The 22,811-nt window shown below is 46.9% G+C and overlaps 1 protein-coding gene across 3 annotated transcripts in view; it reads right to left on the bottom strand.

The window, feature by feature from the left end:
* The window catches only part of SFMBT2 (Scm like with four mbt domains 2), a 234,462-nt gene that overhangs the window by 146,791 nt on the left and 64,860 nt on the right, over positions 1 to 22,811 (bottom strand). For all 3 annotated transcript variants that reach the window (XM_030572497.1, XM_030572663.1, XM_030572588.1), the window contains exon 4: positions 15,834 to 16,074. In XM_030572497.1, coding sequence (XP_030428357.1) covers positions 15,834 to 16,074 — 241 coding nt within the window. The remainder of the gene's footprint in view (positions 1 to 15,833; positions 16,075 to 22,811) is intronic.

The following is a 22,811-nucleotide window of genomic DNA, read 5'->3' as shown; positions in this document are numbered from 1 at the left end:
GAGGGGGCCGGAGGGGACTGTCACCAATACGTCTAGGTGGTCCTTGCCCGGGCAGAATACCGAATGAAGCCACGTTTGGAAGGGTCTCATTCGGAGCCTGGCATACTTTGTCACATAAGTACATGCAGCCATATGCCCCAGTAGTGCGAGACAGGTGCGAGCTGAGGTGATTGTGGAGGCCTGCAAGCTCCGTATGATCAAGACGATAGTCTGGAAGCGGGGCTGAGGCAAGTAAGCCCTGGCTTGAGTAGAGTCCAGGGTCGCGCCTATGAAGTCCAACCTCTGTGCGGGAACCAGGGTGGATTTCTCGGCACTGAGAAGCAGTCCTAGCTGGGAGAAGAGGTCCGTAACCACCTCTACATGTTGCTGCACCTGCGACTGGGAGGACCCCTTTAGGAGCCAGTCGTCGAGGTACGGAAACACGTGGATTTGCCGCCGACGGAGGTGGGCAGCCACGACGGCCATGCACTTGGTAAACACCCTCGGGGCTGTGGAGAGGCCGAAGGGTAGGACTTCGAATTGGAAGTGCTGATGTCTGACCGTGAAACGAAGGTACTTCCTGTGCGGTGGAAAGATGGCAATATGGAAGTATGCGTCCTTCATGTCGAGGGCGGCATACCAGTCTCAAGGATCCAGGGATGGGATAATGGTTCCCAGGGAGATCATGCGGAACTTCAACTTGAGCATCCATTTGTTGAGGCCCCGCAGGTCTAGGATGGTCTGAGATCTCCCTTGGACTTGGGAATCAGAAAATATCGGGAGTAGAATCCCTTTTCTCTCTCGTCTAGAGGTACCTCCTCTATAGCTCCTGCTGCGAGGAGAGAACGAATCTCCTGCAGGAGGGTTTGCTCGTGAGAGGGGTCCCTGAAGAGGGACTGGGAAGGGGGGCGGGAAGAGGGTGAGGAAGCAAATTGTAGGTGGTATCCTTGCTTCACCGTGCGCAGCACCCAACGGTCTGAAGCTAACTGGGACCACGCCGGGAGGAAGTGGGAGAGGCAGCTGGAGAAGGCAGGGGAAGGATCCTGTCTTGAGGCTGGTACGCCGTCCCCGGGCGCACCTTCAAAAGCCAGATTTGGGGCCCGGTGGTGCCTTGGAGGGCCCTTGGTTTTGGCCTCCCTGGGAGCTGGACGGGCGTCTGCGGCCCCCCCGGCCACGCCGTCTACTGAAGTCCTGCCTCTGGCAGGGTGGGAAGTATGGGTGGCGTGCTTGGGGCCTGAAGGGTCTACGCTGGGTGGAAGGTGTATGCATCCCCAGCAAGTGTATGATGACTCGATTGTCCTTCAGGTTTTGCAGTTTGGAATCCGTTTTGTCCGAGAACAAACCCTTCCCGTCAAAGGGTAAGTCCTGGACGGTATATTGTAGTTCCGGGGGTAAGGTGGAGGCCTGAAGCCAGGAAATGCGCCTCATGGTGATTCCCGAGGCCAAGGTTCTGGCTGCTGAGTTGGCCACGTCGAGGGAGGCCTGAAGAGAGGTCCTGGCAACCTTCTTACCCTCCTCCAGGAACGCATTAAATTCTAGGCGTGAGTCCTGGGGTAGAAGCTCGGAGAACTTGCCCACCTCCGCCCATATATTGTAGTTATACCGGCCCAACAGGGCCTGTTGGTTGGCCACACGGAGTTGCAAGGCCCCAGCTGAGTACACCTTGCGACCCATGAGGTCCATCTGCCTAGCCTCCTTGGATTTGGGGGCCGGTGCCTGCTGGCCATGCCGTTCCCTGTCGTTGACAGACTGAACAACTAGGGAGGAGGGTGGACATACAGGTACTCGTACCCCCAAAAGGGTACCATGTACTTTCTTTCCACTCCCTTAGCCGTCGGTGGAATGGAGGCTGGAGATTGCCAAAGGTTATCGGCGGTGGACTGGATAGTCTTGATGAATGGGAGGGCTACTCGGGTAGGCGCGTCCGCAGAGAGGATGCTCACTATTGGGTCCTCAACCTCTGGGACCTCCTCCACAGGTAGGTTGATGTTAAGGGCCACTCTGCGGAGGAGGTCCTGGTGGGCCCTGAGGTCTATTGGTGGCAGCCCTGACGCTGAAGACCCAGCCACGGCCTCATCTGGCGAGGAGGAGGAGGAGGAGGATACTCCGGGGATGAGGGCATCCTGTGTGGTCTCCTGCTCCTGGACCGGTTCTTGCTCCAGTTGACCAGGGGAGTCTGGTGGCAGTTGTTTTTCCGACTCAACCGCGTGGGGGGCGGGAAACCGTGGCCTCTGGTACCCGATGTTCTGAGGTGGCAGAACAGGTCTGGGGCAAGGGGCCACCCTGGGTCTGATGGTATGCCCAGGGTGTCCAAAAACCCCACTGTTGAGACCCCACGTCCTGCGGGCAGGGGTCACGGAACACTCCCAGCGGTACTTCGGGATCCTGGTCCCGGTCGTAGTAGCTACCCGCCTGGGAGGACGCCGACGTGCCTCTGGACGGCCATGGTGGAGCAGCGAAAGTTGGAGCCGAGGTTCCGACAGACCTTACACCTCTGGGTTGTGGTGACCGGCGTCGGTATTGGTGACGGTGCCGAGAGCGAGACCGGGACCTGCGACCGGCTCGGTGCCAGGAGGTCGACCGAGATCTCGAGTCTCTCAGTCTCAACCTGCTCCTGGAGGTGCGGTACCTGCCGCGGTGCTGTGAGTTGGAGCGGTACCGCGAGTACCGGGTTGACGCTCGAGACGTCGACCGGTGCCGGGAGCCTGACCAGTGCCGGGAGCGTGAGCGGTACCGAGGTGATCGGTGCCGGGAGCGTGAACGGTGCCTAGGTGAATGCCGGTGCCGGGAGTCTGACTGGTGCCGCGACCGAGATTGCCGTCGAGAGTGTGAGCGACGTCTCGATGTAGAGAGTCCGCGGGACCGCAATCTGGAGCGGTGCCGGTCTGCTACGCTGACCGAAGCTGGTCTGGTCAGGGCCAGTTTGCCCATTGAATGCAGTATGCGCACCGGCGGTGCCGGGGGTAAGGGCGGTGGCGCATCGGTGATCACAATCAGATCCTTCGCTGTGGCAAACGTCTCCGAGGTAGATGGCGAGGCAGGCTCTACCACGGTGGGCACCGGGGAGCCACCAGGTGCCTGACTCGACGGCCCTCGTGGGGTCGGAGTCAACGGTGCTGGCTTAGATGGTGACGCGGCAGGTATCAGTGCCGGGCGGTCCGTCTTTGGCACAGGCTCTGGCTGCGATGTGGATGTTGGCGGGATGATTTGTGCCTTCGCCGTCTTCGACCTCGGGGAGAGGGAGCGGCTTGGAGCCGGTTTCGGCGCCGGCGGAGGCCGGTGCCGTGAGTCATTGGAGGCAGCGCTCGGTGCCGTAGCGGTGCCCTTGCTTACCGGCTGGCTTGTGCTCGGTGCCGAGGGTGGAAGTGTCAAGGCCGCTTCCATAAGGAGCCGTCTTAATCTAATGTCTCGCTCCTTCTTGGTTCTCGGCTTGAAAGACTTGCAAATCGAGCACTTAACCGATAAGTGTGACACCCCGAGGCACTTTAAGCAGGAGTCATGGGGGTCTCCAACTGGCATAGGCTTGTGACAAGCCGAGCACTGCTTGAAACCCGATGAACCGGGCATGAGCTCCGGCTCCGGGTGCAGGGAAGGGGGTGATCCCCGATCCCCTCAAACTATAACTAATAACTACACTATTAACACTAACTAACTGACTGTCTAACTATATATATATATATATATATATATATATATATATATATATATATATATATATATATATTTACACACACACACACACACACACACACACACCAATTAACTACAACTACAGTATAGCACGATAAGGAGAAAATGAGCTGCTAGGGAGTGTGGAGGAGCGAGGCCGCTCTCCACAACCGACACGGGCGGTAAGAAGGAACTGAAGGGTTGCCGGGTCGGCTGGGATATATATTGGGTGCCATAGCGGCGCCACTCCAGGGGGCGCCCAGCCGACCCGCCAGGGTTGCTAGGGTAAAAGTTTCTCCGACGAACGTGCATGCGGCGCGCACACACCTAACTGGAATGGATATGAGCAATCACTCGATGAAGAAACAGAAGATTAGAAAAGCAGGAGGCAGAAAAATCCTCTCATAGGCGAGAGAGTACAGGCAGAAGACCAAGAACAAAGGACTCACACACAAACTTCCCTCCACCCAGATTTGAAAAAGTCTTGTTTCCTGATGGGTCCTCTGGTCAGGTGTTTCAGGTTACTCCTTTCCAGGTAAAAGAACATTAACCCTTAGCTATCTGTTTATGACAGGGATGCTGGGCTCCTCTCCCCCCCATCGTTTAATGTCCTGCCTGGACTATCATAGCAGATGGAGGCTGCCTCCCCCTCATTTTTTCTCACTAAAAACTCAGTGTTTCTTATTCCTGCATTCTTTATTACTTCATCACACAAATGGGGGGACCCTGCAACAGTAGCCCAGGAGGGTTGGGGGAGGAGGGAAGCAACGGGTGGAGTTGTTGCAGAGGCACCCCCTAGAATGGTATGCAGCTCATCATTTCTGCGGGATCTGACACGGAGCGGCTGTGCTCTCTGGTACACTGGTTCTCCAGTACACTTGCCCCATATTCTAGGCAGGCCTTACTCTATTTTTAGATACAACATAAAGGAGGGAATGACCTAGGGGGTCATTCCCATTTTTGTCTTTGCGCCCCCGGCCGACCTCAGCGAAGGCCAGCCAGGAGCACCCATGACAGCAGCAGACGGTACAGAATGACTGGTAACCATCATCTCATTGCCAATTTACAATGGCACAGCAGAGAGTACAGAACGACTGGTAACCATCTCTGCTACCTTGCAACGGCAAATGAATGCTGCTGTGTAGCGCTGCAGTACCGCCTCTGTCAGCGGCATCCAGTACACATACGGTGACAGTGACAAAAGGCAAAACGGGTTCCATGGTTGCCATGCTATGGCATCTGCCAGAACAATCCAGGGAAAAGGGGCACGAAATGATTGTCTGCCGTTGCTTTCACTGTTTTTGCATTGGGTTCGCAACCCAGAATTCCAATGGGTGGGGGAGACTGCAGGAACTATGGGATAGCTATGGGATAGCACCCAGAGTGCAACGCTCCAGAAATCAACGCTAGCCTCGGTACATGGACGCACACCGCCAAATTATTGAACTTTGTGTGGCCGCGTGCACTCGACTTTATACAATCTGTTTTACAAAACCGGTTTATGTAAAATCGGAATAATCCTGTAGTGTAGACATACCCAGACTGTGCAAAGGAGGATAGCTTCTCCTCACCTCCCTTGCTGGTTTATGAGGAAAATGGCTCAGTAGGCTGTGACCCTTGCCTCTAGAGAGAGAAGGGCTATGTAGAGGGTCACAGTGAGCCTCTGAGGCTAGTGAAATCCACCAGGAAACGCGGGACCCAAGGAGACAAGATCAGAGCTTTGTCACACCACACTTAGTAACTGTGCTATTCCCCGATATTACCATATTCAATACTGTTGCAGGGGACTTTCCTCTTGTCAAACAACAACTAAAAAACAATATATGTGGATTTTTTTTTTAAAGAAAATCTTTAGTTTTCATGAACTACAGAGAAATATATCACGATGATCTATAGTTCTCAACCAACTCTTTGGAGGCAACGTACCAAAAGTATCAGCCTAACAGATGAATAGAAGAAAGATGGTCTTGTCGTTAAGAGGCTGGCCTGGACCTACTTGTGGTCAACTCCATGACTTTTACGGCAAGGGCAAATCTGGCCCATGTTATCTGTCTCGATAACAGTGACTCAGATTATACTAACAGGATTAAATGAGTACTTTTACTGAAATCTTCCAAACACGGAAAAGAAATGGCCAGATCAGAATACGGTGCTGTGTACAGAAATGAACTAATATCAAGCTTGACTGAAAAAGTTGATTAAATTAGTTTAATTTAGGAGCCTAAACAAACCCTGAAGGAGGTTCTTTGTTTATTGCTTTTTACCTAAACCATGCTCTGCTGAAAAGCACTGCGTGGGCATGAAATATTTATTCATTAAATCTTTCATAAAGATGCACACTATTGTTTTCAACCATTATATATTTATAACTTGTCATATACCAGGAAAATTTTTTTTTTTATTTTTGTTCTCCTCCAGGCTGTTTATATGAGACTTGGTTCTTGTCAGCTTATCACACTGGGTCTGATTCTTATTTACACCATGGCCTTCTCCACAGACAGAAGTCAGACTGTTTTAAGTACAGGTATGGCTGTGTCCGTAGTACGAATTGTATCAATCAGTTAAAAAAAAGTTACAGTTCTATCCTCAGTTATGTTATACTGGAACAAAATTCATGTTAGACTAGATCCCCTTATACAACACTGGCAATATCAAGGTGCCACAAAATTGATGTAAACTTGGTGTCTCCCAGTGTAAAGTGTCTCTCTGGTGTGCTCCCTGCACATATTGGGAGTGGGGAGGGGCAAGCAGGGGAAGTAGCTGGAGTGTGATGTGCTCCAGCAATCCCCACCTGTTGTATGGTCCATTGGGGCCATAGAGACAGTTCACACTACAGTGAATTTCAGCCTCACTACAGTGTGTTCTTCAGCAAAGTGGGTTTTTTCCCCCTTCACTTGAAATACACCAGTTTTAGCGAAGTGCTACATTTTAAAAGTTCGTTAAGAGTAATCTGCTAATCATTCTGTGCCAATGCATAAGGCTGCCTACTATGCTAATAGAATATTTAATTGATGTTTATTTGCTGACTAGTTATTTATGTTAACATCCTTCCTGCATAATTAATACTCAGCTGAAGTCAAGGCTAAGACCACATATAAATACATTTTACTAAGAGAGCCAATTACAGTGTTTAAAGAAAGAAATCCTGGAATCTATTAACATTAAGGGAATCTAAAATCAGCTTTAATAGGATAAGCCAACAAAGGATTTGGCAGGGAAGATAAAAGAATGTGTAATTCTTCAGCACTATCCCCAATACTGGGTGCTGTGATTTGCTAAAGTAGGTGTTTGAGTTTCGTTTTACAATTCAATGGCCCAGTTAGCAGCTGGTATAAACTGGCATAGATCCCTGCATCTCTGCTGATTTTAGATCCTCAGCAAGTAATTTCAGCTTTGCACAAAAGTTAAAATTTTACAAAACTGGGGCCAAATCCTGCTCTCAATCTTCAAAGCCATCTCAGTTAAATTATTCCATTCCAGCGTAACCAGGAGCAGAATTCCACTCTAAGCAGCTGATCTCTATGGAACATTATCAACATCAACTTGCAAATGTAGGTGAAGTTTAATTTCCTTTGGGGATCTCTTACAGGCTAGTAGCAGACATTGCTTTTGGTTTTAAGCATCCAGGATTCCACGTTCTGAGAGATGAGCTGGGAGGATGGTGGTGGTTCAGAACCACCACAATCTATGATGGAAATGATTAGTTTCAGAAGGTCACTTGGTTCCTCCTAGTGTGTGGAACAGAGGAGTGCTAAAACTTGCTAATCTCACTGACATGGCTGGGCTTCCCCCAACCCATTGCCTCACTGTCCATGAATGCTGACCAGAATGTGGTGGTGCTAAGGAGAAATGACACTATGCAACATATGCCTCTGTCAGTGACGCTTCCTGTACTCATCAAGATACAATACAAATTAATGTTGCCCACTGAGGCGTTATCTCTTCTCATATACTTATGTGGGACCTCAATTACCACTCCTTGCACACCCAAACCACCCACTGAAACCAATGGAGTACTGGTGGATTACCAGTTTGGCTATTAATGTGCACCCTAATTGATGATGGGCCCAATTCTGACCTCAGACATGAAGACACAAGCAACACCAGGGGGAGCATCCTAGTTCTGAATTCATTATGATGAGGTTACCATGAGGCTAATTGGCCAGACTGTGTCACCAGTTGACACCAATGAAGTCAATGGATGTAACTGAAGCCAAAATATGAGACCCTGCATTTTTACAAAATACAGAAATATCTGCGTGTCAGTCTCTCTGAAGGCCCTGACGATCATCTCTCTGGCCATGAATAACTTCTTAGAATAGATCAAATTCTCCCCTGACTTGTACTTCCAACAATCTCAAAGGGTAAAATGAGGTCCTAGGAATATATTCTTAGAGATAAATCTTGAAGGTCTTATTTAGTCGAAGAGTTCTTATCAAAATTAAAGTAATTTTTTTTCTTGAGCAAGGATGAAGTAAAGCTTTCTGTTTGTGCCTTAGCGTCTTAAATAAGACCTTAGCACCAGTCCACTAGTAGGTAAGAGGTAGGATGTGTGAATGTACTTCAACTGAACAAGCAATATCATTTTGAATTACAAGGCAATCCATTTTGCTGCTCATAGACTCATAGACTTTAAGGTCAGAAAGGACCATTATGATCATCTAGTCTGACCTTCTGCACAATGCAGGCCACAGAATCTCACCCATCCACTCCTGTAACAAACCGCAAACCTATGTCTGAGTTACTGAAGTCTTCAAATCGTGGTTTGAAGACCTCAAGCTGCAGAGAATCCTCCAGCAAGTGACCCATGCCCCATGCTGTAGAGGAAGGCGAAAAACCTCCAGGGCCTCTGCCAATCTGCCCTGGAGGAAAATTCCTTCCCAACCCCAAATATGGTGATCAGTTAAACCCTGAGCATGTGAGTAAGACTCACCAGCCAGCACCCAGGAAAGAATTCTCTGTAGTAACTCAGATCCCATCCCATCTAACATCCCATCACAGATCACTGGGCATACTTACCTGCCTATCTTATGAAAGGAGACTCAAAGAGCTTGGCTTATTTAGCCTAACCAGAAGAAGGTTGAGGGGGGATATGATTGCTCTTTACAAATATATCAGAGGGATAAATATTAGGGTGGGAGAGGAATTATTTAAGCTTAGTACCAATGTGGACACAAGAACAAATGGATATAAACTTGACACTAGGAAGTTTAGACTTGAAATTAGACGAAGGTTTCTAACTATTTGAGGAGTGAAGTTCTGGAACAGCCTTCCAAGGGGAGTAGTGGGGGCAAAAGACATATCTGGCTTTAAGACTAAACTTGATAAGTTTATGGAAGGGATGATATGATGGGATAGCATAATTTTGGCGATTAATTTGGCAATTGGTCTTGCAAGAGTCCAATCCTGTTCTGCATGAATATAGTGCTCAGGATCACGCCGTAAGTGAATCATGCCTTCACCATGGAGGGAAAGTCACAAATTAATCTAATGCAAGTAAAGTGGGAAAAAAAGGCACAAACAATCACTATTTTAAATTATAGCCCTAGCGGCATGTTTGCCTGAAAGGCCCAATCCTGCAGGATGCTGAGCATCCACAATGTCCACTGATGTATTTGAGATTTGGTGAGGCTCAGCACCAGCCAGGATCAGGCCTTTGAGTTTTAACTCTACCCACACAAGTGAATCTTGCTAGAAAAGGCTGCTTGCTGAACCTAATCAGAAGTGCAGGCTTACGAGTTAACAGGAGCACATCGATCCTACTAGAATTCTATTGGGGGGAGGAATTGTTCCTCAAGTTTTTCATCCCTATATCAACATATCCCAATATTAGAAAACAGGCCTGGTTCTCTACTTCGTTGACTCCTACATACGTCCCCTGATTTTACTGGTGCTACTTCCAATTTACACTGTTGTAATCGAGAACAGAATCAAGCACATCGCATGGATTTTACAACAGGGAAGGAGAATCTGGCCCTCCTTGAATTACTGTCTGTCAACAATGTTAAGGCAAAATTACCCAAGCAATTCCAAGTGTACACAATAATCTTGTCTTCAGTGCATCCTAGAATGCATTAAGATAATGCCAGAGGAGACGCTGCTCTGTTGGCTCAGCTGTAAATCTGCAATCTGTACAAAAACCAGATGTCAATCAAAAGATGTTACTGCTCTCTGCGCATTTCACGATGCATAATTTAGCCACACTTGTCAAGTTCCGTGCATGGCTCTTCTACCTGACGGTAAATGTGTTCAGGAACCCAACTGTCATCAAGAGAGGGAAACAGCACACGGAGACAAACGGCTAGGAGAGGGAGGAGGTCTATTTTCTTTCACAATTAAAGACATTATTAGTAATGAACGTTCAGCAAGCCACAAATTATTTTTTAACTCTTCAGAAAACAGTCCAGGATATGCTTGCAGCTATTACATTGTCACGCATAAAATTCACCTAGGGAGTCTAAGACCATTGGAAAACCCATGTCAGTTCTGTGGCAGAAAGGAAGGTGGTCCATGAGGAGCAGCTGAGTTCTGCACCAGTTCCACATACCCCAAACCTCCCCTTCACTTTAGCCTATGTCTACACTCCAATGTGAGCCTGGGCTCTGACTCAGGCTTGAGCCCAACCCCTGCCTTCAGTCTACACACAAATCTCTCAGACTCAGGCTCAGACCCAGTGACTAACCAGATTCACGGTCAAGGAGCTGTGATCATCCAGATCCACAAATCCACTCCTAATGAGTGAGCCTGTGTTGTGGCCCCATTCCAATCTGGAGACAGGAACAGCAACAGCAGAACAGCCCTACAGTATGCCCTGCCCATGACTTGAGCATGAGGTACTGTGCCACCCAGGCCTGGTCCACACTATAGCGTTAAATCGATTTAAACAGCGTTAAATCGATTTAACGCTGTACCCGTCCACACTACAAGGCACTTAAAATCGATTTTAAGTGGTCTTAAAATCGATTTCTGTACTCCTGCTCAACGAGAGGAGTAACCCTAAAATCGATATTACTATATCAATTTAGGGTTAGTGTAAATGGAAATCGAAGTTATTGGTCCCATTCTTTTACTGAGCTACCCAGAGAGCACCGCTCCGGAAATCGATGGTAGCCTGGGACCATGGACGCACACCACCGAAGTAATGTGCCCTAGTGTGGACGCGTAAAATTGATTTTATAAAACTTGTTTTATAAAATCGATTTTATTAATTTCGATTTTACTCTGTAGTGTGGACGTGGCCCCACTTATGGTCTAAACCCACTAAAGTCAAAATGCCATTGTTTTCAATGGGCATTCAATTGTTCCCCATGCAAATCATATTTGCTTAGGCTTTATGCAGAGGGGTAAAAACACAAGGGGTGAAATTTACCTGTATTAGGCAGCACTGGTTTATGCCAATGGTTAACTGGTAATTTAAAAAAAAAAAAATCTGTCCTAAGATGGGACTTTACAGCCGATCAGCAAAATGTAGCTATAGACCATAAGGATGTCTTCACACTTTCTTCCGCAAGTTCATGAATAAACATTGGTTCATTCAAATGAGTTTTATATTAATTCATTTAAATAATTTTCATTTTGATTTGAATGGTAAACAGAGCTATTCTGCCAGGATAGTTGAGTTTGCAATTCAAATTACACACCAATTTGTAATGAGAAAAATATAATTAATGGCAAGAGCTGAAGTAACTAATTTTACTCCTTTGATTTTCTACCGTAAGGAGTGGGGAGGGCGGGGCACAGGGAGAGATACAGGTTATGTCTACACTGCAGCTGGAAGGATGCACCCCTCCCAGCCCTGGCAGACAGAAACGCCTGCTCATACTCATGCAGCAAAAATAGCATTGTAGATGTGGCAGTATAGGCAAGCTAACAGCCTGACAGAGCTCCTGGGTCCATACGTGGGTGGCTAGCCCGGGTCACCACATGTGCTGCAATGTCCACATTGCTCCAGTTAGCGTGCAAAAAACAGCAGAGTCAGCACACCTCCGGCTGCCATACATTCTGTTCCAGTGCATCATATCATAATGTCACTGCAGGATATAACATGACTTGACAATATGCTCACAGGCACAATGATGCAAAGTTAGCACCTCTCAATACATAATAATGTAACAGTCAGTAAATTAAATGACTTCCTTACATTGGGATCATAAACAATAATTATGTGGCAGCTGTCCCTTGGAAGCACTGTATGTGCCGAAGAGTAAATCAAGCCCTATCTATTTGCTAAGCTGAACAAACCTGTTCTCTCCCCTCTAATAAAATTCATAATCTCCTTTTTCATTTTGTGCTGCTGTAATGTGGTATTACTTTTACATGTAAGACTAGCACTGATCAGTTCTTTCTGGTAAGCAGAACATAATACAGTCCCAGTGCAGCCGTTCTGCCAGTTTAACAAGTGTGTCTTTGCGGATTTGCTTATTAAACAGAGCCCATCAACTACTGAATGAAAGCAAATCTTAATGGCTGGCCCACGGCCATGCTGCTTGCACTTCTCTTTGCAGTGACGGCCCAATCCTGCATTTCATAAGCAGCAGGTATTCCAACTCAGATCAAGGAGTGCATGACAAGCCCTTAAAATACTGGCTGCTCTCATTAAACATGGAGATTAAATTATTTTTTTGAAGGCATGATAGTGAAATAGGGTGTGATGCTAAGAACACAAAACATTTTGAGGAACGTTGTATAAAACAGCAATTTCTCTTATACCAAATACAGGGGCTTATCTTGCACCTCTTACTCAGCCAAAGCTCCCACTGACTTCAATAGGAGTTTGACAAAATAAGGACAGATGCACTCACTGATCCAGCAAAGCAGTGAAGCAGAAGCATGACCTTAAGCCCAGGACTACATGCGTGAAGTTATGCACACACTACCAGCCAGATCTTCAAAAGTGCTCTGCACCCAACAGCTCCCGGTGTTCTCGATGGGAGGCAGCGGGGGCTGCGTATTTTTCAAAATCCTGCCCACTTCATTAAGGTGCCTAAAGGGGAACTGAGCACCTCTGAAAATCTGGCCTTTTTGTTCCTTCCGGGATCAGGGCTAGAGTTAAAAAAAAAAAAATGAGTAATGACCCCAGGACTTAATCCAATAGGCAACGGGTAAAATTTCAAAGCACCTACGTGATTTTGGAACCCAAGCCCAAAGTGATTTAGGCATCCAGGAACCTAAAGTCCATTAACTTTTAAGTCTGCTGAATGCCTAAGTCTAACAGTTACGTGCCCCATAGATCTTCAGCTGCTGCCTCACCTTGCAGGCACCTAAATTCCCAAGATGCCTAAATTTCCACCAATAAAGTCACTATGGTCCCTATGTTTCTGCCAGTGGGCATGTGCAAAACTGCCCCAATCCTGCGGCTGTTGAGCTGCTCAGCCTCCTAGCTCACTCCTCAGCCCTGGCAAGAGTCACAAACTGGGCCTCCTCCACCCATCTCACCTGATCTGATAGCATGCCCTGAGCATGCCTAACCGGCACAAGACAACTGGGAAGGCACAGAGCTGGTGAGAGTGTGGCTATATCCAACAGCCCAGAGGTGAGGAGAATCAATGGCAGACCCAGGTTTGTGTCCCCACTCTGCCTGATTTGAAGCAGAGACTTGGCCCCAGGTCTCGCACCTCCCAATTGAGTGCCCTGACCACCCGCTTACTGGATATCCTGGGACGGTTTCCCATCTGTTCTGTTGATGCTGTTCCACTTTGTATAATTAATAATCATGTGGCCAGAGTGTATGTGTGTATAAAAAACTCTACAGCCCAGTAGCTGAAGCACTCAGCTCTGAGACCTGTATTCAAATCCCAGCCTCTAAGCAAGCAGAGCAGGGATTTGAATCCAGATCTCCCATGTAAGGGCTATTGGCTGGCTGTCTTTCAGTTTTCATGAGAAAGTGATGATCTGGCTTAGCCACATAACTCCAGAAGATGGCTCACAGCCATGAATCCAAAGCAGAGGCAGGTGCCTTCCTTGGGCCTAACTAGGCACCTAAGTACCTTTGAGGCTGGTGGGCCCTAAGGCCACCCATCTCCTTAGCATTATCTACTGGCTATCTTAGGAAGCTCCCTGCTCAGCCTGCTGGCTTCTCAGAATCCTGTTCTTATGCCCCTAACTATCCCCTATGTATTGTACAGGGAGCCTGGGGCCTAGCTCAGAGCTGTAAATTCCACTGGGCACCTAAGAGGTAGATGTTGCACCACTTAGCACTGCAAAATGCCAAAGTCCCTTTGTGGGCCTAACTCTTAGTATTTCAGCTCCTAAGTTCCAAGGAAATGAGACGTAGGCACTTTGGAAAGTTGTTTTCCATCATCTGTGCATTAAAGTTTGTTTATTCAGTGAAAAAATATATATACACACACATACAGAGTTTCCACTGCACTTTTTCAAGCGAGCAGCCTGAATTCAGCACCTACCCTGACCTATACCCTACGCAACCCCAATGGTTTCCTGGTACTGCACAGGGCACACATGACATCCCGACAGTACAAATGCTGAACACTGAACTGTACATCAGCGCAGAATTTGGCCACCCAAGCTGAACAGTGCACATGGAAGTAGCCAGGACCAGAAAAAGATTCCAACCCTTCCCCGAAGAGCAAATGCCTCCAGTTATAAAACAATCATTATTTTCTATTACTGCAGTCGATAAATCCTCTTACCTCTTGACCCAGGCATTTCATGATTTAGTTTATGGCACTGTATATTTTCTTACAACATTGATTATAAGCCACATAATAAAAGGGAGTTTAAAAAAAAAAAAGCCGCCACATAAAAGATTAGGAGACCAATAAAAATCTAACCCCTCTCAAATCAGCCTGATTTATTACGGCTTGGCTAACAAACCTTTCCATCACATTTGCATTCAAGTATCAAGCTCTATTTCTGTTTTTTATAAATCCATCCTTTTTTATTCAAGGGACACAGTCAGGTCAAATCGGTCCAAAGATGTTTACAAACCAGATCTGTTTTCTGCCTATGCTAGGAAATGGGCCAAATTAATCCTTAGCTCAAGTGAGCATAGCTTCCATTGAAGAGGCTGATGCAGTATCTCTGCCATAATCATGTACAACATGCAAATGAAATTTCAACCTTCTGAATAGCCATTATAAATAGGAAGTAAACCTCGCCCCTCCCCCAAAAAACCCTCCTATCTCAGAAGCAGGTTTTTAAACTTTCCTTCATTTGATTCCCAAATAACGCGGGTTTGGGACTAAATCTTCATCCCACAAAGATTGAATGAACTGGAACAGTGCAGCGAACATAAATGGAAGCGTGGTGAGATCAGCATCCTCTGCCCAACTAGAGCAGATATGTACCATTCCATAGAAGCAACTACAGCCAACAGACTACAGCAGCCCACTATATGCCCTCTATGCAAGGGCATGGCCAATCTATGTCATGGAGCCACTGGCCCTGCTTGCTTCTTTCCCTACCATACTGTTACCCAGGACCACCAGGATACACTGTTCCTCCGGCCGGGAATATGGAGCTCCCCTGAGCCAACTGTCTCTCCTGCACAGCCAAACTACAGCCATCACCCATCAGAATCTTGCGCCTCTCCACAGCTGAGGAGCCATAGTTGCCTCTTAGTGAACAAGGCCCAAATTCAGCAGTCTTTACTCAGGCAATGCTCCCATTGTCTTTAAAGGGCCGAGTAAGGACTGCAGGATTTGGCCCTGAATGGTTTCTGATCTTTCCGAAGCAAAGCCAATCAGGATTCTAGCATAGGGACAAAGGGGCTGGAAAGGTTTTTAGGAGGATTGTAGCATAGGGCCAAATTCTGACCTCAGTTACACTCAGCCTACACGAGGGTGGACTGGAATAAGTGAGATCAGAATTTGGTCTTTTCTTGCTAGAAGTACAAGCCCATTTCCCCCTTCCCCCCGATGGAAAATATTGGTTTTGCAATATAGGGACAAATTCCCTTCCCGACGCTTCCGCCTACAAAAAGCTTTTATATTATCATTACTACGATTTGTTGCATAATTCCCTTCCTAGGATCTGATCTACAAGTTCTTTGGAAGCAGGATCCATCAGTGAAGTCTAATGGCCAATTTCTCAGTTGCTGTAAAGTGACTTCAATGGAGCTACATAGGTTTACACCAGCTGAGGACCCAATGCAGGTTGATTGTAGGCTTGGAGTCGAACCACATCTTATACAAGACCATGACCCTACCAGAAAGCATAGAACTCACCATCTGGAGGCATCAGCACCTTGTTGTTCTGCGTACACCAGCCCACTGGATGAAGGTCAGCTGTCATCACATCGCACCAGAAATCTGCCCTGCGATCATCTCCATAGCCACAGTAACGTAGCAACAAGAGCTGCCCACACGTTGTAATGATCGTAGCCACCCAGTAAGTGTCCGGATTGTTCTTGTTGGCCACTTCTAACTTCATCCCTGGTTGGAAACTGCTCTGAAGGCTGATTTCAACCTTGCAAAATTAGAAATAGGTATTATTTTTCCATATAACAGAAGGAAAATACGGCATGATCTCTAGCTGAGCAATGCTAGCAGGCAACATTCTTAGGTGCAGAGTGGCATGGTCTAGCAGACAGGACACTAAACAACAGTTTGGGGGACCACAGTTCTATCCTTAGTTCTGCCACTGACTGGTTGAGTGACCTTTGGCAAGTCACTTCACCTCTGACCCTCATCTATTCAGAACATAAGCTCTTTGGGGGTAGAAACTGTCTATTATGATGTGCCTGTAGAGATAGTGGCACCTTGATCTCAGTTAGGCCTCTAGAGGAGACTGTCATGCCAGTAATAATTTTAAGCACGGCCGGGAATGGGTGAAACCCAGCCCCATGCAGAGGGCCAGCACAAGCCCTATGTGCCACTACTAAAGACTCGCTTGAGCTTGAGCTGAGGTATGATGCAAAGAACTTGTTACCACACAGCTCCACCAGGTAAATAACAGGCCCCCTTCTGCTTGCGTGTGAGATGCTTTATAATTGATGCCTGGTCCTCAGAGGTGCTCCATACCTGTAATTCTACCTCTCAGGTATAGAGCAATTCTGAGGACCAGGCCACAATTATAATAATTTGTATAGAACACCTCACATGCAACCATGTCAGAGCCCTTTACAAGCACTCTGGGCCGAATCCTGCCCCCACTGACGTCAGTGATAATGCTTCCACTGACGTCACTGGATGCAGGTCCATGCTCTAGCCGATTAAAGTTCTTAATACCCTGCTGAAGAAGGCGCAGGCAGCATCACCAGCCGCTATTACAGATGGCTAAAGACAAGAAGCTCCCACCGAAGTTTGCAGCAAAACTCCCATTGATACCGTCAACAGAAGCGGGACTGGGTCCCAAGCAACTTGCCTGAGGAAAACTAGAGAATACAATACATATTCTGCAGGACAGTGGTTCTCAGCCAGGGTTACATGTACCCCTGGGGGTACTCAGACGTCTTCCAGGGAGTACATCAACTCATCTAGATATTTGCCTAAAGCACTAACAAAGTTAGTACAAACAAACACTTCAAACAATGACTTGTTTATACTGCTGTATATATGGTACACTGAAATGCAAGTATGATATTTATATTCCAATTTATTTATGTTATAATTATATGGTAAAATGAGAAAATAAGCAATTTTTCAGTAATAGTGTGCTATGACATTTTTATATTTTATGTCTGATTTTGTAAGCGAGATTTTAAGTGACATGTAACTTGGAGGCAAGGAAGACAAATAAGACTCTTGAAAGGAGTACAGTGGAAGAAGGGTGGGATTAGCAAGGAGAGCTATCTTAGCGAGGTCAGAACATAAAGGGATAAAGTGAGAAAGGCTAAAAGCCAAGTAGAGTTGAACCTTGCAAAGGGAATTAAAACCAATAATAAAAGGTTCTATAGCCATATAAATAAGAAGAAAACAAAGAAAGAAGAAGTGGGACCGCTACACACTGAGGATGGAAAGTAGGTTAAGGATAACCTAGGCATGGCCCAATATCTAAATAAGTATTTGCCTCAGTCTTTAATAAGGCTAATGGGGAGCTTAGGGGTAATGGAAGGATGACAAAATGGGAATGAGGATATGGAGGTGGATATTACCACATCTGAGGTAGAAGCCATACTTGAACAGCTTAATGGGACAAAATTGGAGGGCCCGGACAATCTTCATCCGAGAATATTAAAGGAACTGGCGCATGAAATTGCAAGCCCATTAGCGAAAATTTTTAATGAATCGGTAAACTCAGTGGTTGTACCGTACGACTGGAGAACTGCTAACGTAGTTCCTATCTTTAAGAAAGGGAGAAAGAGTGATCCGAGTAACTATAGGCCTGTTAGTTTGACATCTGTAGTATGTAAGGTCTTAGAAAAAATTTTGAAGGAGAAAGTAGTTAAGGACATTGAGGTCAATGGTAATTGGGACAAAGTACAACATGGTTTTACTAAAGGTAGATCGTGCCAAAACAACCTGATCTTCTTCTTTGAGGAGGTGACAGACTATTTAGACAAAGGAAATGCGGTAGACCTAATTTACCTCGATTTCAGTAAGGCATTTGACACAGTTCCACATGCGGAATTATTAGTCAAATTTGAAAAGATGGAGATCAATATGAGAATTGAAAGGTGGATAAGGAACTGGTTAAAGGGGAGACTACAACGGGTCGTACTGAAGGGTGAACTGTCAGGCTGGAAGGAGGTTACTAGTGGAGTTCCTCAAGGATCGGTTCTGGGACCAATCTTATTTAACCTTTTCATTACCAACCTTGCACAAAAAGCGGGAATGTGCTAATAAAGTTCGCAGATGACACAAAGCTGGGGGGTATTGCTAACACGGAGAAGGACCGGGATATCATACAGGAAGATCTGGACGACCTTGTAAACTGGAGTAATAGTAATAGGATGAAATTTAATAGTGAAAAGTGCAAGGTCATGCACTTAGGGATTAATAATAAGAACTTTAGATATAGATTGGGGATGCATCAGTTGGAAGCAACAGAGGAGAAGGACCTTGGGTTATTGGTAGATCACAGGATGACTATGAGCCGCCAATGTGATATGGCCGTTAAAAAAGCTAATGCGGTTTTAGGATGCATCAGGCGAGGTATTTCCAGCAAAGATAAGGAGGTGTTAGTACCGTTATATAAGACGCTGGTGAGACCCCACCTGGAATACTGTGTGCAGTTCTGGTCTCCCATGTTTAAGAAGGATTAATTCAAACTGGAACAGGTTCAGAGACGGGCTACTAGGATGATCCGAGGAATGGAAAACCTGTCATATGAAAGGAGACTCAAAGAGCTTGGCTTGTTTAGTCTAGCCAAAAGAAGGCTGAGGGGGGATATGCTTGCTCTTTATAAATATATCAGAGGGATTAATATTAGGGAGGGAGAGGAATTATTTAAGCTTAGTACCAATGTAGATACAAGAACGAATGAGTATAAACTGGACTCTAGGAAGTTTAGACTTGAAATTAGACGAAGGTTTCTAACCATTAGAGGAGTGAAGTTCTGGAACAGCGTTCCAAGGGGAGTAGTGGGGGCAAAAGACATATCTGGCTTTAAGGTTAAGCTTGATAAGTTTATGGAAGGGATGGTATGATGGGAGAGCCTAATTTTGGCAATTGATCTTTGATTATCGCCAGATAAGTATGCCCAGTGGTTGGTGATGGGATGTTGGATGGGATGGGATCTGAGTTACTACAGAGAATTCTTTTCTGAGTGCTGGCTGGTGAGTCTTGCCCACATGATCAGGGTTTAGCTGATCGCCATATTTGGGGTCAGGAGGGAATTTTCCTCCAGGGCAGATTGGCAGAGGCCCTGGAGGTTTTTCGCCTTCCCTTGCAGCGTGGGGCATCGTTCACTTGCTGGTGGATTCTCTGCAGCTTGAGGTCTTCAAACCACAATTTGAAGACTTCTATAACAAACCCCTAACCTATGCCTGAGTTACTGAAGTGGATGGGTAGGGTTCTGTGGCCTGCTTTGTGCAGGGGGTCGGACTAAATGATCACATTGGTCCCTTCTGACCCTAGAATCTATGAATCTAGGATTACGGGGCACAGTTGGCAAAGGCTGAGACCCATTGTTGTAACACATTCCTAACCAATAGAGTTAAAACTGAGGATATGCCTTATGCACTAACTTTCTGTATCAATTAAGAGTTCTTTTGATACCTCCAGTTTTCCCTCCCAAGCTCGGAAGAAAGTTAGTCCGCTGGTTAGGGTATCAGCCTAGAATTTAGGAGACCCTAGTTCAGTTTCCTGCACCACTTCAGACTTCCTCTATGACCTTTAGCAAATTAGTCTCTTTGTGACTCAGTTCCCCTTCTCTAAAATGGGGATAATAACACATCCCTACCTGACAGGGATGTTGTGAGGATACATATGTTAAAAACTGCTACTATGGATACAGAAGAGGAAAACAAGTCTGCCTAAATCCATTTCTTGTGTCTTGTCTTAGACTACAGGCCCCTGGGGGCAGGACTCCTTTCTGGTCTGTGCTTGTACAGTGCTGAGCACAACGGGCTCCGGGCCCATGACTAGAGCTCTTAGGTGCTACAGTAATACACATAACAACTGCCTGGGGGCTTCAACCAAATGATCCAGGAGTCAACCGTAACAGTGGTTTGTTAGTCGAGAGGAATGCAGCTCCTCTGGAGTTAGGAAGACGCCTCCTTTACCTGCCTCACACATGATTACTGCAGTCTAAGCACTGATAAATTGCATCATTTAATTATTTTCATATCACAAGTACATTTGTCCGGCATCTAGGCATTCACGTTCCATCAACAGGAACTGCACGCGTGGCTCGGGGCTGGTCCGTGGCCCTGCTAGCTAGGCTCTTAGATAGTGACCAACTCCACAGAATCTGAGCACCTCGTAAAATGATCAAATACACACGTTAAGCTGTAATGATTTCTCTCGCTCCGCCTCTCAGCAATGACCAGACTGTGACATTTTGGGGAGCAGGGGATTTGGGGGGGTATAACTATACAAAGAGTGGGTTGAAGACGTGGATTTTGTCTCTGTCTCCAGGGTCCCCAATCTCTTCTGAGAACAAAAGTTCCAGATTCATAGCGGGACATGCCCCTGTACATGAGTCTCACCCCTGAGGCTGACAGTTCCATTCTCCCAGTGGAACGTAGCCATTGGGGAAGGTCACAATCACAAAGGATGAGGTAGGGCCCCTAGGTAACCCAAGCCAATGCCATAGACCGGGGTTCTCAACCTGCTACAGAAATTCCACGGTCCTCCTGTGCCATAACAACTGTTTTCCTGCATATCCATTAGATTAAAAGCCAGGGCCAGCGTTGGGGAGTAGCAAGCAGGGCAACTGGCCAAGGCCCAACACCACCGGTGGCCCATGAAGCTAAGCCACTTGGGCTTCGGTTTTCAGCCCCGGGCAGCAGGGCTTGGGCTTCAGCTTTCTGCCCTGGGCCCCAGCAAGTCTAACGCCAGTCATGCTTGGTCCTGAAACCTGCTGGTCCTGAAATCTGCTTGCAACTCCCTAGGGGGCCCCAGACTCCTGGTTGAGAACCACTGCCACAGAGGGCTTGGAGGATGGGGCGTGAAAACTTGACCTGGAGCCAGAATTCAGCAAGATGCCAGTGCACAGAGCAGAGTGCTGGAAGGAGCGAGGTGCTCTCAAGGGACAGTTGTTGTGCTCTGAACCGAATGTCGATTGAAGATCAGGAATTTCACATCAAGGACAGAGAATTACATCATCCAGCCATGCGGTCGGTGGTATGTGGATCACTGTGGCTATGTTGGAATTTGATAGGAGGGACTGCAATCTCCTTGCCTCACATAGGTGGAATTGGGAGCGTTTTGCAACCATCGCTCTTTGAGTATCCAGAGAAAGAGACCAGGTGAACACTCATGCAGAGGATTCTCCAAAGAGCATGCCTCTCCCCTCCAGCGTCAATTCATCATTTCCAGGGTTCAGCGTCATCCAGGAGCCAGTCTCAGCCAGGCCCCTGTACAGTCCGCTGGGAGATGGTGCTGTTCGCATCTGAGCAGAAGGTGTAGTAGTGCCGGTTGCATCTGTATCAAATGGGATGGGGAGAGACAGGAATGCTGTGGGAAATAGAGGAGCAGGTGCCCATCATGGCTCTGAGGTTGGCCTGAGAGGGGCAGCTGAACTCACCTCTGTGCAAACCCACTAATCCCAGCATAACCGTGAGGTGGGATGGCACCATTTTATAGCTGACTATATCAAATGCTATGGAAAGGTCTAGCAATAAGAGCATGAGCATACAGCCCTGTCCGTAGCTGAGACAAGATCATCCCTCAGGGCCATCTCTGTTCCATGTCCTAACCTGAACCCTACTTGGGAGGGATCCAGGATATTGGCGATATCTAGGAGTTAAGCTTCCCAGTTAGTTTGCTTAGGAACTGGAGGTTAGACAATAGGTAGCAGCTGGAGAGGTCAGTCGCACCATGCAATGGTTTCTTAAGTACTGGCTGCATTGTGATGTGCTCTGGGACCACAACAGATTTCCCTTCTCAAAGAAAGTGGCAACAATCTCAGTCCATAGGGATTCCAGGTGCTCTCAACGCTCTTCCACAAACCAAGAAAGGCATGGGGCCAGAACTGCAGACGGTGGCTGTTTTACCACAGTGCTTCCAGAATTCCATTGTGCGAATGGACCAACTTCACATGAGGGAAGGTATCATATTCTCAGGCCTATGATGGTTGTACGGATTTAGGTGCCCCAAGATGCCAGTTCTGCTACCAGAGAGTTTCTCTGAGATGTAGGCTGATAGCTTCTCACTGCAAGAGACATCGTTTTCTGGAGCTGAGAGGAGGCATCCCATGGTAACCAGGCTATTTAACATTGACAGGCTTCTCAGAAGAAGCCTGTCTGAAGGAGGGCTTTGAAGGAACAACATGCATGCAATTTCTGTGCAGTGGAGTAATATGGATGAAATTAAAGGGATCAAGGAGGTGGGAGAAGCAAAGGATGCAGGATGCGACATGGTAGGGAATGACAGCTGAATGTAGGCAAGAGGAAAGCAGTACAGGGCCTTGAGAAGGGGGTAAGGATAAGAAGCCTGAATCCAAAGTAGAGAGAAGCCAGTGGACCCAAAGAAAGGCATGAGAACAGGTGTTCAACCGGAGAAGGAAGAGGATTTCAGAAGGAGAGGGAAAGGATTCCAGCATTTTGGATTGGGAGGAAGACATTTTGAGGCAGAGAGAAAAGTTTGGTGATGTTTCCT

Source organism: Gopherus evgoodei, chromosome 1, assembly GCF_007399415.2.
Source record: "Gopherus evgoodei ecotype Sinaloan lineage chromosome 1, rGopEvg1_v1.p, whole genome shotgun sequence".
In the NCBI taxonomy this organism is placed as follows: domain Eukaryota; kingdom Metazoa; phylum Chordata; order Testudines; family Testudinidae; genus Gopherus; species Gopherus evgoodei.
The sequence above is the reverse complement of the archived record's forward strand: the minus strand, read 5'-3'. Positions and strand labels throughout refer to the sequence as shown.